At 47.3% G+C, this 13626-nt stretch overlaps 1 protein-coding gene across 1 annotated transcript in view; it reads right to left on the bottom strand.

Moving 5' to 3' along the window:
* Positions 1–2972: 2972 nt before the first annotated feature.
* The window catches only part of LOC130122804 (protein crumbs homolog 1-like), a 29808-nt gene continuing 19154 nt past the window's right edge, over positions 2973–13626 (bottom strand). The window contains exons 7-13 of the mRNA XM_056291836.1: positions 11701–12666; positions 10232–10773; positions 6382–6547; positions 5238–6099; positions 4691–4807; positions 4418–4544; positions 2973–3194 (exon numbers count right to left, since the gene is read on the bottom strand). Coding sequence (XP_056147811.1) covers positions 2973–3194; positions 4418–4544; positions 4691–4807; positions 5238–6099; positions 6382–6547; positions 10232–10773; positions 11701–12666 — 3002 coding nt within the window. The remainder of the gene's footprint in view (positions 3195–4417; positions 4545–4690; positions 4808–5237; positions 6100–6381; positions 6548–10231; positions 10774–11700; positions 12667–13626) is intronic.

The following is a 13626-nucleotide window of genomic DNA, read 5'->3' as shown; positions in this document are numbered from 1 at the left end:
TTAGTGGACTGTTAAAGTGTCCCGGTTAATTGGATTGTTAAGGTAGCAGCAGTAGTGAGTAAAGGGTGAAAGCCAGCTGAGCGGTCAGACATCCTGGGTTCTTGTGAAGTACAGTGCCATCCAGTTTCTAATCATAAACAGTTTTACCTACAGACAAGAGGAAGTGGACATGGACTAATATTAGCTAAGTCTTCAGGCATAAGTCTGGAGTTGCTGTACTGGAAAATTAATTGCGATACATGGTTATGGTGGGGGCGGCACGGTGGTTAGTGCGGTCGCCTCACAGCAAGAAGGTCCTGGGTTTGAGCCCCATGGTAGTCCAACCTTGGGGGTCGTCTCGGGTTATCCTCTGTGTGGAGTTTGCGTGTTCTCCCCGTGTCTGTGTGGGTTTCCTCCGGGGGCTCCGGTTTCCTCCCACAGTCCAAAAACATGTAGGTCAGGTGAATCAGCCGTACTAAATTGTCCCTAGGTGTGAATGTGTGTGTGTCGGCCATGTGATGGCCTGACAGCCTGTCCAGGGTGTCTCCCCGCCTGCCACCCAATGACTGCTGGGATAGGCTCCAGCATCCCCGCGACCCTGAGAGCAGGATAAGTGGGTTGGATAATGGATGGATGGGTTATGGTGGGTAATTCATGACACTGTCAGAACAGCATAACTACTATAAAAATGAAAACAACTTTAAAAACGTAAGGAAATATTCTTGGGCCAACAATATCATTTGAGCAACTCCAACCTATACGCCTGAAAACATCACAAGTTTAAAGGAATACATGTCTATCTCTACTCTATACTCAACATTCATGTAGTGCATTGGTAGGTTTAATTTTCACAGTTAACCATCCCTTTCTTCACTCTGGACACTCAACTCCAGCCTCAAGTTCAATGCAATTATTGGGGTACAAATCCACAATCCTCATTCAAAATAGAACAATAGTCTGGGGTTCAGCAGACGCTAACATGATGCCACAGCAGTCTTTCATAGCAAACTCAATATCCATCCATCCATCCGTCCGTCCATTATCCACACCCCTTATCCTGCTCTCAGGGTCACGGGATGCTGGAGCCTATCCCAGAAGTCATTGGGCGGCAGACGGGGAGACACCCTGGACAGGCCGTCAGACCATCACAGGGCCGACACCCACACACATTCGCACCTAGGGACAATTTAGTACGGCCGATTCACCTGACCTACAAGTGTTTGGACTGTGGGGGGAAGCTGGAACACCCGGAGGAAACCCACACACATGGGGAGAACATGCAAACGCCACACAGAGGACGACCCAGGATGACCCCCAAGGTTGGACTACCCCGGGGCTTGAACCCAGGACCTTCTTGCTGTGAGGCGACCGTGCTAACCACTGTGCCACCGTGCCACCTTTAAATATTTAAATTCAATATGTCATTTTAAGAAATTGGGCCCTTAAATATTCAAATTCAACATGTCATTTTAAGAAATTGGGCCCTTAAATATTTAAATTCAATATGTCATTTTAAGAAATTGGGAGTCATTTTTTACAGTTGGTTATGGTCCTTTCCTACCGTGTTGCTTCTTACAACACAGTTTACAAGCAGTTACCAGCAGCAGTCTTCTGCCATGGTGCAGCACAACAAACACTATGAGGAGATTTACAATAAAAACAGCTGTAAATATTTACAATAACCACTCAGTCACTATGATAGGCTGCTGGAGCATCATGTTAGCTTTAGCTAAACCATGAAGCCTTTTTTGGGGGAGGGGGATTTTCCCCCTTTTCTCTCCCTGGTTGTACTTTTTTGCCAATTACCCGACTCTTCCAAGCCGTCCCGGTCGCTGCTCCACCCCCTCTGCCAATCCGGGGAGGGCTGCAGACTACCACATGCCTCCTCCCATACATGTAGAGTCACCAGCCACTTCTTTTCACATGACTGTGAGGAGTTTCGCCAAGGAGACGTAGCGCGTGGGAGGATCACGCTATTCCCCCCAGTCCCCCCCCCCCAAACAGGCACCCCGACCGACCAGAGGAGGCGCTAGTGCAGCGACCAGGACACACACCCACATCTGGCTTCCCACCCGCAGACAAGGCCAATTGTGTCTGTAGGGATGCCCGATTTTGCCGAAGGTAGCATGGGGATTCGAACCGGCGATCCCTGTGTCGATAGGCACGCCACCCAGATGCCCCGTTTAGTGTTTTTTTGCACTGATCGAGGATCGTGGCCAGCTGGAGCTGTGTCCCATATGAAGAACGGGATCGATGGCAAATAAAATCACATCAACGTTGTGTACTACATGAGTTGTGAGTTTAAAGTAGGAAGAGACGTCAAAAAATTAACGTTTCCTTTAAGTCACCAGAGATCAGAAGTAATTTCTTTTCACCAGGTTTGATTAGATGGTCATAGACTATATGAATAGAAACCTCCAATTGATTGCCTTTCCCTTTAACAATATAAAAAATATCAGTAACCTTATCTTTTGGAGCACACTTCATCTTACACACAACACAAAGAAACGAGCAAAACACTCAGTATATTTACAAAATGGCAAAACGAGTGGGTATAGTGGTTGGCCTATTAAGCTACATAGTGCACGTCTAAAGAGTTATTAAGCAATGATTATAAACACCATAGTCATGAAGAAGAAGCTGCGTGACTCCTCCTGGGCTGCGGTCATTTCCAAGGTATGTGGAGTTTGTCAAAAGATTGTCCTCAATTTTTAACTTGGTTTAGACCAGAGGATGTCCGTCAACAGGCGACCCAGGATCCAGTGTCGTAAGCTCACAGTCTTCCCCTGCCTCTGCACGTTTGTCCTTCTGTCTCTGACATCAGTAGTTTTCACCAGCAAAGTGGATCAGCCATTGATTCCTCCTTCCCATGTCCCTGTCTCTCCTCCTTGAGACAGGCCCCAGCGGCACGGCTCCACATGTTGCCGCCCCCGGCAGCCTTCTGCCCCTCAGACACCCCCTCCTCATGTCGGCGTCCGTCGCAGGGCTGGTCCTCAGATCAGCCTCTCCTCAGGGGGCACTTTGAGCACGCTGCCCATCTCCAGCCTCGCCCCGGCCACCTCCTGGGTGCTGGGGCTGTAGGTGCCCTCCGACTGGCGTTTCTTGCGAGCGGTCATGATGAGGAAGAACACGGCGAGGATGACGAGCAGAACACACAGTGTGGTCAGAGGTATGGCCACCACCAGCCAGGGAACACGCTCCTTGTGCCCCAATTTCTACAAGAGAGAGAATAGAAAAGTACTGAGGGGCTGTAATTGGTCTGATTAAGTGTTACATGGAAAGTAACATGAAGCAGTAGCTAAGCCCTTCTCTGTATGATGACTGTCTGACTGCATCATTATGTTGACAACAAAAGTTTTATTGTCAAAGGGAGTGATTGATCAATTGGGATTATTTATATATATTATCCATCCATTAGCTGAACCGCTTATCCTGCTCTCAGGGTCGCGGGGATACTGGAGCCTATCCCAGCAGTCATTGGGCAGCAGGCGGGGAGACACCCTGGACAGGCTGCCAGCCCCCCACACACACACACACACACACGTTCATACCTAGGGGCAATTTCGACCTACATGTCTTTGGACTGTGGGAGGAAACCAGAGCCCCTGGAGGAAACCCATGCAGACACGGGGAGAACATGCAAACTCCACACAGAGGATGACCCAGGACGACCCCCAAGGTTGGACTACCCCGGGGCTCGAACCCAGAATCTTCTTGCTGTGAGGCAACTGTGCCACCATACCGCCAACTTTATTCCCACTAATACTTTTTTTCTCTTTTTTTACTGATTTTTTTCTCCCCGTTTCTCCCAAATTGTACCCAGCCAATTACCCCTCTCTTCTGAGCCGTCCCGGTCTCCGCTCCACCCCCTCTGCCGATCTGAGGACGGCTGCAGACTACCACATGCCTCCTCCGATACATGTGAAGTCACCAGCCGCTTCTTTTCACCTGACAGTGAGGAGTTTCACCAGGAGGACGTAGCGCATTGGAGGATCACGCTATTCCCCTCAGTTTCCCCCCCACTGCGAACAGGCGCCCCGACCAATCAGAGGAGGCGCTAGTGCAGTGACCAGGACACATACCTACATCCGGCTTCCCACCCGCAGACACGTGCAGTTGTGTCTGTAGGGACACCTGACCAAGCCGGAGGTAACACGGGGATTCGAACCGGCGATCCCCGTCTTGGTAGGCAACAGAATAGACTGCCACACTACCTGGACGCCCTTATCACTAATACTTTTCTTTTTGGTGAACAGGTCTATCCATCCATCTGTAGATAGATACTGTGGACCGTAGAGAGAGTTGCCGTCATCCCAGTGACAGCTAACAGGAATATGAAGTTATAAGTGAGTCAAAATAAGATACATTATTGCAATCTGCACACTTATTAATTAATATGTAAACCAATCTTTTCACTAAAGAGAGGGAAGCCACTTACGTTACTGTCACACAGTCTGCCGCTGAAGCCGAGCACACAGATGCACTGGAAGTGATTGAGTCTGTCCACACATGTTCCACCGTTGAGGCACGGGTTGGACGCACATTCATCTATTTCTGTCTCACACCTGAAAGGCACCGCAGTGGCACAGGCTCAACTGACAGACAGAGCAGCAGGACAGCTGACCAACCAGATCCTGACCACCGTTTCTTTGACCTGCTTTCACACACAACTTGGGCTACGGCAGGAGTGTATTGTCAGTCCAGCGCTTACCTGTCTCCAGTGTATCCGGGCCTGCAGGTACAGTTGCCCCCCAAGGGACCCCCTATGCACACCCCTCCATTGAGGCAGTCTATGTTTGCGTCACATGCCACTGGAGGAAAACGCCACCTATTGGGTATACATTGTCAGGTTTCACTACAATGCGATGCATAATTTCATGTTTTTAACACATATTCGAAGGTTCTGAGGAGTTGGACGGTGTGTTTGGCACAAGGGTGGTTCCATAGTTAAACCTTTGATCCCAGTGTCCTGTTTAAGTTTAATTCTAAATTTCAGGTATTTAGCTCAATTTCAGGTATTTAGCTGGCACTTTTCTTCCAAACAATCAAAAACAAAATGATCAAACAGTAGAGTAACTTTAAACAGACAAGGGACCGTCGCTGTGAGTCCTTGGAGACAGGGTGCTGTCTGGTACTTGTTGAAAGGTTTTTAGCACACAATAGAAGAAAGAATCTGGACTCATTTCTTGTTGACTGTTCAGGCATCAGATATATGACTACAAAGAGAACACGAAGCAGCAAATTGTGTCTTTACTTACTGGCAACGCTTGCCGCTGTACCCCAGTGGACATGTACAAGAATGGGCTCCCAGGGCATCCAAGCAAGTGCCCCCGTTCTCACAGGGGAACTCCAAACAGTTATCCAGCTCCTCCTGGCAGTTCCTGCCCATGTAGCCAGGCTGACACTCACAGTAGTAGTCCGCCAGTTGGTCAGTGCATGTTCCATAGACACAGGGGGCCGAGGAACACTCGTTTGTCTCTGTCTGGCACAACTCTCCCTCCCATCCGGATACGCAGCTGCAGTTAAAGTCATTAAACTGGTCCTGACATATGCCCTGGTTGAGGCAAGGCTGGGAATCGCACACCAGAGCGGCGTGGCATCCGACAGTGGGCTGATACCCGCCCCATTTGAAAAACTGGGTTGTCTGCGGGGAGGCTGGTACGTCGATCAGAGGCAGGTAGACTCCACCTACCCTCACCTCCCCTATACATCCAGTGAAGTTCTCTGCCAGCCACAGACTGGTAGTGTTAAGGAAGTTGAGGTTACCCCCCATCTCCAGGCTTCCACCAGATCTTTGCCCATCCACAGTGAGACGCCAGCGGGACACTGGCTGTGTCGGGTCGGCCATGGCCAGGTGGATGGTGTGCCAGGCCCCATCGGCTAAAATCATCTCACTGGTGAAAGCTAGCAGCTCAGGGCTCTCCCTGCTGAGCAGTTTGACCAGCAGTGTAGAGTTGAGCAGTCCTAAGCAGAAGACCTCAGCCATGCCGGTTGCCCGCAACAACACAGCGCTCTCGTCCCGTGTACGGATGTCCATGGTGATACTGGTTACAGGACTCACCAGCGAACTGTTGGCACCATACTGGATAGCGTTGTCCTGGAAGGTGGCTTCAGTTAAGCCTGGTGAAGAGCACCATCAGTTTATGAGTTTATAACAGAATTGTTCAAATTAAACCAACAGAGGTTAAGTTGCTTCTGTGATTTGCTATGTATGTATTCATTGAACAGTAACATACATAGAGAAGAGAGGAATCAAGTGAAATATATGCTATATATATATATATATATATATATATATACACACACATACATATATATATGGGTTTTAATATGTTACAGAGTAATATGTTAACATAATTCTAGGCTAGAACACTGGAATGGGGAAAAAGAAAGCTAACTCACATTCATAACCATCCAGTAGCTCAACACATTGTCCTCCCTCAAAACAAGGGCTGTCCACACACCATAAACGGGTTTCACATGTCCTTCCCGAGAAGTTCACGGTGCAGTTACACACGAAGTCGTTCCAGGTGACATGACACTCCCCTTCATTTAAACAGGGTTCACCCTGGAGAGAGAGAGACACACACATAGATGGATGGATGAAACATTCATCTAGAAAATCTGTCCTGACGCAACCACAAGCTACAAGGATTGTGAGCTCAGTTACAGATCACAGGTACACAGTGTTCACTTTGATCACAGGTGATCAGTGGTAGTTATATTCTCTGCACCCGCAGAAGTAACACCGAGGGCGGTCTGACAGGACACGGAAACAGGGCAGGCTAAGCTAACTGCTAGCTCATGCAGACCGGCAGTTCCAATAACACCAAGGGCAGTCTGGCAGCAGTCTCGCCTAGCGTTGACTGTGTTTTTAGTGTCATCATGTGGTATGCGGGAAGGTGTGTTGTAGGTGTCTGGCTGGGAGAGCTGGCATTGGATCAGTTGGGGAGAGCCTGGTCTGCTGCATCCGGTGGGCCCAGGGAGCACAGCCCTGCCCGGAGCTGTGCCTGAGGAGGAAACACCGAGGGCGGTCTGACAGGACGCGGAAGCAGGGCAGGCTAAGCTAACTGCTAGCTCATGCAGACCAGCAGTTCCAAAAGTCATCCTGGCTGGCGTTCGTTCTCTTGGACTGTGATTTTTTTTTTTTTAAATTGTAGTTTGATATAGTATGTGTTCTTGTGATTTTTGGATATTTGTTTTTGTCTTTGTGTTGCACTGCTGTGGGCTGGGGGAAACGATATTTAGTCATGTGCTTGCGTACATGAAATGAAATGACAAAATGTTCCTAATTCCTGACTTTTTTATATATACTAGCAGAGGTACCCGCCATTGCCCGGGGAATGCATTCTCACCAAAACAACCAACACAATCTGATCTTTATGATATAATCGATGATAAAATATAGGATAATTTATGATATGAAACGTGATAAACGAATGTTGAATAAATGAATCTTATTAACAAAAATTATCCAACGTCATAATTTTCAATCCATTCATCAAGCTTCTTTGCCAATGTGTGTATTAATCGCTGCAAATCCGCCGCTGCCACAAATCGCCACAAAATAAACTAAATTTCGCAAATAAATCCGATTTTTTACTTGGTTTTTGAAATATTTTTCGAACTGTGCAATCATTGGAAAGTGCTGATTCTAAAGACACCTTTCTTTTTGTTCTACAATGAGTATTTCTGGAGTTTTAAGCGAACATACAAACATACACTCTCGCTTTATATATATGAGATCAACCACCACTGATTGTACCCCACTGTGGGTAGAAAGTGAAGAGCACATTGTTTTCCCATACAAAATGGAGACTATTCGATTGTGTTCCTTGTTTCCTTGTCTTCAAGGAAATCTTTATCATGGTTTGGACTTGTAATCAATCTCTCTCTCTCTCTCTCACACACACACACACACACACACACACACAACACACAACACATTTCCTGCAACAGATCCAGACAATACTTAAAATGAATGCATGCTAGTGTTTGATAATACCGACAACTCTTCAGATAACTTTTTGGTTAGGCAACCTATTACTTCCATTCAGTGCCTGAAATGTTTTAATTTTGTAAACAGTGATGGTTGGAGGAACAAAAAAAGAACGATTCTGCTTGCATGTTGTTCCTGTATATGATCAACTCCAGCTGATCCCAGCTGCTATTCAGGATTGTTCCAGTGTAAAATGTCATTCTGTGAATTTGTCATACATAATATTCATACACAGGAAATTTGATCTCTTTTTTATTTTTCCCCCCTTTTTTTCTTCCAAATTGTATCCAGCCAATTACCCCACTCCTCCAAGCCGTCCCGGTTGCTCCCCCCCTCTGCTGATCCGGGCAGGGCTGCAGACTACCACATGCCTCCTCCGATACATGTGGAGTTCCCTGCGGCTTTTTTCACCTGACAGTGAGGAGTTTCTCCAGGGGACGTAGCACGTGGGAGGATCACGCTATCCTCCCCAGTCCCCCCCTCCCCGCCAAATAGGCGCCCCTAGGGTCCGAAATTAACTTTTTGGCTTACCGGCCAAGGGGACTGGTAGACGAAAAAATTTACCGGCCAAAATAATTGGTAGCCTTTTTTGTGCCATATATACATTTTCAGTACATATCAATGAGAGAATAAGGTATTGTGTTGAATAAAAGCTTTTAAAAATGTGACAAGAGCAGATCTGAAGCAAAAATATTTTTATGTAAAATTAGTCAATGGTTAACAATAAAATGTTACAAGTATGATTTCATGTTTTATTTGTCGTATTATTATAACTACTCGAGTGCTCCACATGCCCATCCCTCGTCCCAGACTACTTCTCACTCTACAGCAGCCACTCTCTTTGCACCGTCCATGAAGTCTGGCCTCCTGCTCCTGACAGAGTCTTGGTGCCACAGATCAACAGCACTGGTTGGGTCATACTCCCTGATCTCGGGAGATGACAGCTGCAGCATCAATAGATCCGAGAGTGTGTCTGAGTTGACGACGTTGGACCGCCAATCAGTTTTAACCTGTTTCATGGTGTTGAAGCTAGCACACAGCTAATGTTAGTGCAAGCTAGGTGTCCCATACTAGTGCTAACTGGCTAACGTTAGCTACAGCCAGCACTTTGTTTACACTGTATAAGGATATTTTGAGATGAAAACTAAATTCACTTACTCGCACATCCATTCGAAGTTGGAGAGTGGTCTCTCCTTCTTGTCAATGGCATGCACAGTCCTAAACATGTTCTGCATTCTCATGCTGGTCTGCTCGGACATGGCTATTAGCACCTTTACGGAGGATGTTGTGAGGACAGACTCCAACTGAGCCTGAGAGGCATTCATACAGGTAATGTGAAATCTGGAGGTCTCATGTTCCTTGATGTTTTCTACCTTCGTTATCTTGTTACCGATGACAAATGAATAACTACGGTTTTTGGCATACTGGCGACAGACGGAGCAACTCATTATCACGGTCTGTGCGTTATACTCCAGCCAGCCTCTCGCAGCTCCTTTATCGCCATAACCTCCACTTTTCACTAAACTTTTTTTTTTTCGGTTTGGAGGTGATGGTGGCTTCCTCCTCCTCTTCGGGGCATGGTTGTCTTTTTGATGGTGGTTTTGCCCCTTCTAAATATCGCCACATAACTGGTGTTACTCGCTAACGTTACTTAAAAGAATAGAGTAGGCTAGTGCCGAGTTTGACGGGGCCTGCTGTCGTTGTTCCTCTCGAGTGTGTGTGTAATGTTACCCGCCAGTAGCATCTAGCATCATTCTAATGCACTTTGATTAGTTAATTTCTGTTATTGCTGTTGCTATGTTATTGTTCTAATGCACTTTGGTTGGTTAATTTCTGTTATTGTTGTTGCTATGTTATTGCTGTTGCTAAGGAGAGAGAGAGAGCAAGAGAGATGGGGGGATTAAGTGGTTGGATTTCACTTTTTTTGTTACTTGCCATGTGACGGGTAGGCTTCCGAGATTTACTCGCCAATCAGAAAATCTACTCGCATTTGGCGGGTGGCGAGTGTTAATTTCGGACCCTGGGCGCCCCCAACCGACCAGAAGAGGCGCTAATGCAGCGACTGGGACATATACCCACATCTGGCTTCCCACCCGCAGACACGGCCAACTGTGTCTGTAGGGGTGCCCGACCAAGCCGGAGGAAACACGGGATTCGAACCAGTGATCCCCGTGTTGGTAGGCAACAGACTAGACCGCTACGTTAACCGGACCTGTGAAATTGAAGTAATGAGATTACATACTTCTAGTTTACCTTGCATGTTTGATCTGTTTGGCATCCTTCGAGCACATTGTCCATCGTGCTCGCGCGGTAAACTTCCAGGACCTCTGGGTGATCTCCAATGCTCAGATACTTGTGGTCAATGCGGATGTCCTGCAGACAGCCCTTGAAGTACCCCCCCCAAGAGGCTATGTTTTCACCTGCGGGTAGCCCTCCCACATGGACCACGTCCCCGGCCTCCACACTCACATTCCCTAAGGCACGCTGGTCCCCTGCCTCAGGGAAGACCACGTGGCCGTAGCGCACCTTCACCGTCAGCAGTTCATTGTTGCCCCTGGTGAGGGAGTGGGACTCTGACAGCACAGTGGTGTACGGGCTGTACAACGCCACCGTGCCTTCTTTGAGATAGATGGTCAGGTAGGCTTTCCCCTCTCTGCTGAGCTGCAGAAGCAAGCCATTGTGTTGCAGGGAGCGCATGAAGAAGGAGATGGTGAAGTTGTCTCCGTGGCCCTCCCAGATCTCGAAGGAGGCGTAGCTGGTCGTGTTCTCATGACTAAAGGTCCAAGAAGGGTACTCTGTGACAGGCAAGCACAACAATATCATGAAAAAAACTTGATTTCTGATTATGTCCAACATGTCTGGTTACAGATGCCGTTACAGACGCACCATGACTACCACCAAGGCGTTGCAGTATTTACAGCGTTGGACAGCAGCCATTTTACATTGTTTGAAAAATAGTATAAAAGTTGTTAAAATGTTAGTTTTGGTGTCAGTTAGTTTCTTAACAGAGATACTAACATATGTAATGCATCAATATCTCAACTGGGTATTTATCTTGACAAAATATAGAGTTTAAAAACCAGCCGTAATTTTGACCGCCCATGGTCATTTTGGGTAGAAGTGAAATCCCGGCCATTCTGGTGTTAAAGACTAGAAAATGAAGACCCTTGACATATAAACAAAAAACATATCTGACTACCCCAAAGTATATATCCGCCTAAATAATTTCAAAATAATCTTTCAAACATTTTTGATAAGAATGGTAAATAGATTGCCTTCATAGTGGTCTTCTAGCAGCAACAGCCACGCCAAGTGCTTTACAATCAATGAATGCCTCACATTCAGCCAAGCACACATGCACCACTGGCGGTTCAGCCATGCAAGGCACCGACCTGCTCACTGGAAGCAGTTAGGGGTTTGATGTCTTGCTCAAGGACACCATGACATTTTTGCACAGGGGAGCCAAGGATCAAACCGGCAACCCCCCAGTTACTAGACGACCAGCTCTACCTCTGAGCCACTACCACCCAGATTGATATGGAGCGTATTTTGTCCATTCTAATTTGCTAATTTTATGTTCTGTAGTTTACTAATCTAAAATAAAACAGTTTAAAAAAGAAAGCATCCAATGCAAGTCCGCTGTACAAAAGAGCTATAAGCAATATATTTACCCCCAAAAGTGTAATGTGCTTTTCACTGCCTGTGAGCTAAAAGAGTGTTACCTTGCTCGCAGCTTTCTCCATGGTAGGGCCGATGGCATTCACAACTGGCACGAACCCACAGGTCCACACATCTCCCACGTTGGGAGCAGGAGTTTTCCTGGCACCAGTCTTTCTTATTACATCCCAGCTCCATGCCCCTATTTTCCTCTCGGTGGAGGTCCTTGGGCAGCAGCAGTCTGTGCTCCACCTGGAAGTCCTCCATACAACCGATGAATCCTTGGCCGCTGGCAGTTTGGGCCAAATATTTCTGTGGCGCTCCTCCCACATACAGTTGTCTGATGGAGCCAGGCTGAAGGAAGAAGAGTTGGTTGTGGCCTTCATTCTTCACAGTGCAACCATCTCCCATCTCACAGCCAGGCCCTTTTACCACCAGCACCAGCCTTTCATCCATGGTCACAGTGACCTGGTGCCATTGTCCATCATTGACTAGCTGAGGGTGGATAACCTGCAGCACCTTCCCTGACTTCACTCTAGCCTGAAGCTTACCCCTCACGAGCTCCAGAGAGACAAAGCGCTCCAAACTGCCCCGGTAGTATAGCACCATGTCAGGCAGAGTGCTCTTGAAGCGAAGCTTTATGTGGAGCCCGTGGTTGTGGTCATTGGGGTCAGCTTCTCGTCTGGTCCTGTTGTTGGCAGCAGGCAGCTGGATTAGGATGTACCCTTCAGTACTAAAGGAGAAGGTGGTGGATGTGTTACAGTGTTCCCCAGTCCAGCCTGGTGGACAGAGGCATGTGTAGCTGTGCTCCCCATTGAGAGTCAGCATGGGAACACAGGTTCCTTCATGTTGACATTGGTGCACTTGGCAGCCAACCAGCAGGATGTCGCAGTCGTGGCCACCCCAGGGCTCCTGGCCAGGCTCCAGTTTGGGGCAGTGGCACATATAGGAATTGGCACCATCCTCACATGTGGCGCCATTCTGGCATGGCTCACTCTCACACTCATCAATGTCCACCCCACAGTGCACTCCTGGATGTAGAATAACACAGCATTTTACTGAGGCAGTAGAATAAGTATTGCAGTAATACAATGTGGGCTGAGGTTGATTTCATTGTAAACAGGAGACCTGTGAAACTGTTTAGGCCATTCACATCAAACTCCCTTGCTAGCCGCACAAATATTGCCAACATCAACACAACAAAATCCAAACAAATGGGATTTATCAAACCAATAGATGTGATGGATTAAAAGAAGAATGCGATAAAGTACACTGATCCTTGGCACAATTTGGTGCATTACAGGGAGAATTTTGGTCTTCAAATTTGCTGCATGAAAATGACGACAGGAAACAGTCAGTAAATACACAGTTAAATCTGCAGTCTTCTTTAACGCTGTCTTAATGTTGTTAAATCTACATCTTTAAACACTCATTGGGATCAGAAGGAAGTTTCAAATAATAACCTTTGTGCGCTTGTAGTATAAACTTTGTTCCTATTATGCTACGAACAAATACACTTAAACTAGGTGTAGACTTTTAATCCAGAAAAGCATGGGCGCAGCGTCAGGACTAGCTCATCAAACCGCATTCAACACAAAGTCCTGGCAGCACCAGTCAACTTGCATTAACATATTCCCTTAGAATAACCTACACCAGAGGAACCCTAAAGCTGTTCATCTTCTCTGTGCCAGGACTCCTCCCACCCACCCGCCCCCCCCCCACACACACAGACACACATATCCACCTTTGTACTTAATGTAGCTTTTAAAAGTAGTGCAGCATACTGTACCTGCTAGCCATAAAGGCCCGCTGCAGCAAAGTACCAACAGCAGCAGATTCCCCCTCATATCCCTCACGCTCCACAGGACAGTAAGCACTACTGAGTCAACAGTTGGTCCCCACACATCCAGATGACCGAAGTACAACAACCAGCCCCTCTCTCTCTCCGTCTGTCTCTCTCTATCGCTCTCTCCGTCTCTCTCTCTCTCTCT

The sequence above is a fragment of the Lampris incognitus genome, chromosome 1 (genome assembly GCF_029633865.1).
Source record: "Lampris incognitus isolate fLamInc1 chromosome 1, fLamInc1.hap2, whole genome shotgun sequence".
NCBI lineage: Eukaryota > Metazoa > Chordata > Actinopteri > Lampriformes > Lampridae > Lampris > Lampris incognitus.
Note: the sequence above shows the minus strand (reverse complement) of the source record. Positions and strands in the feature narration are given on the sequence as shown.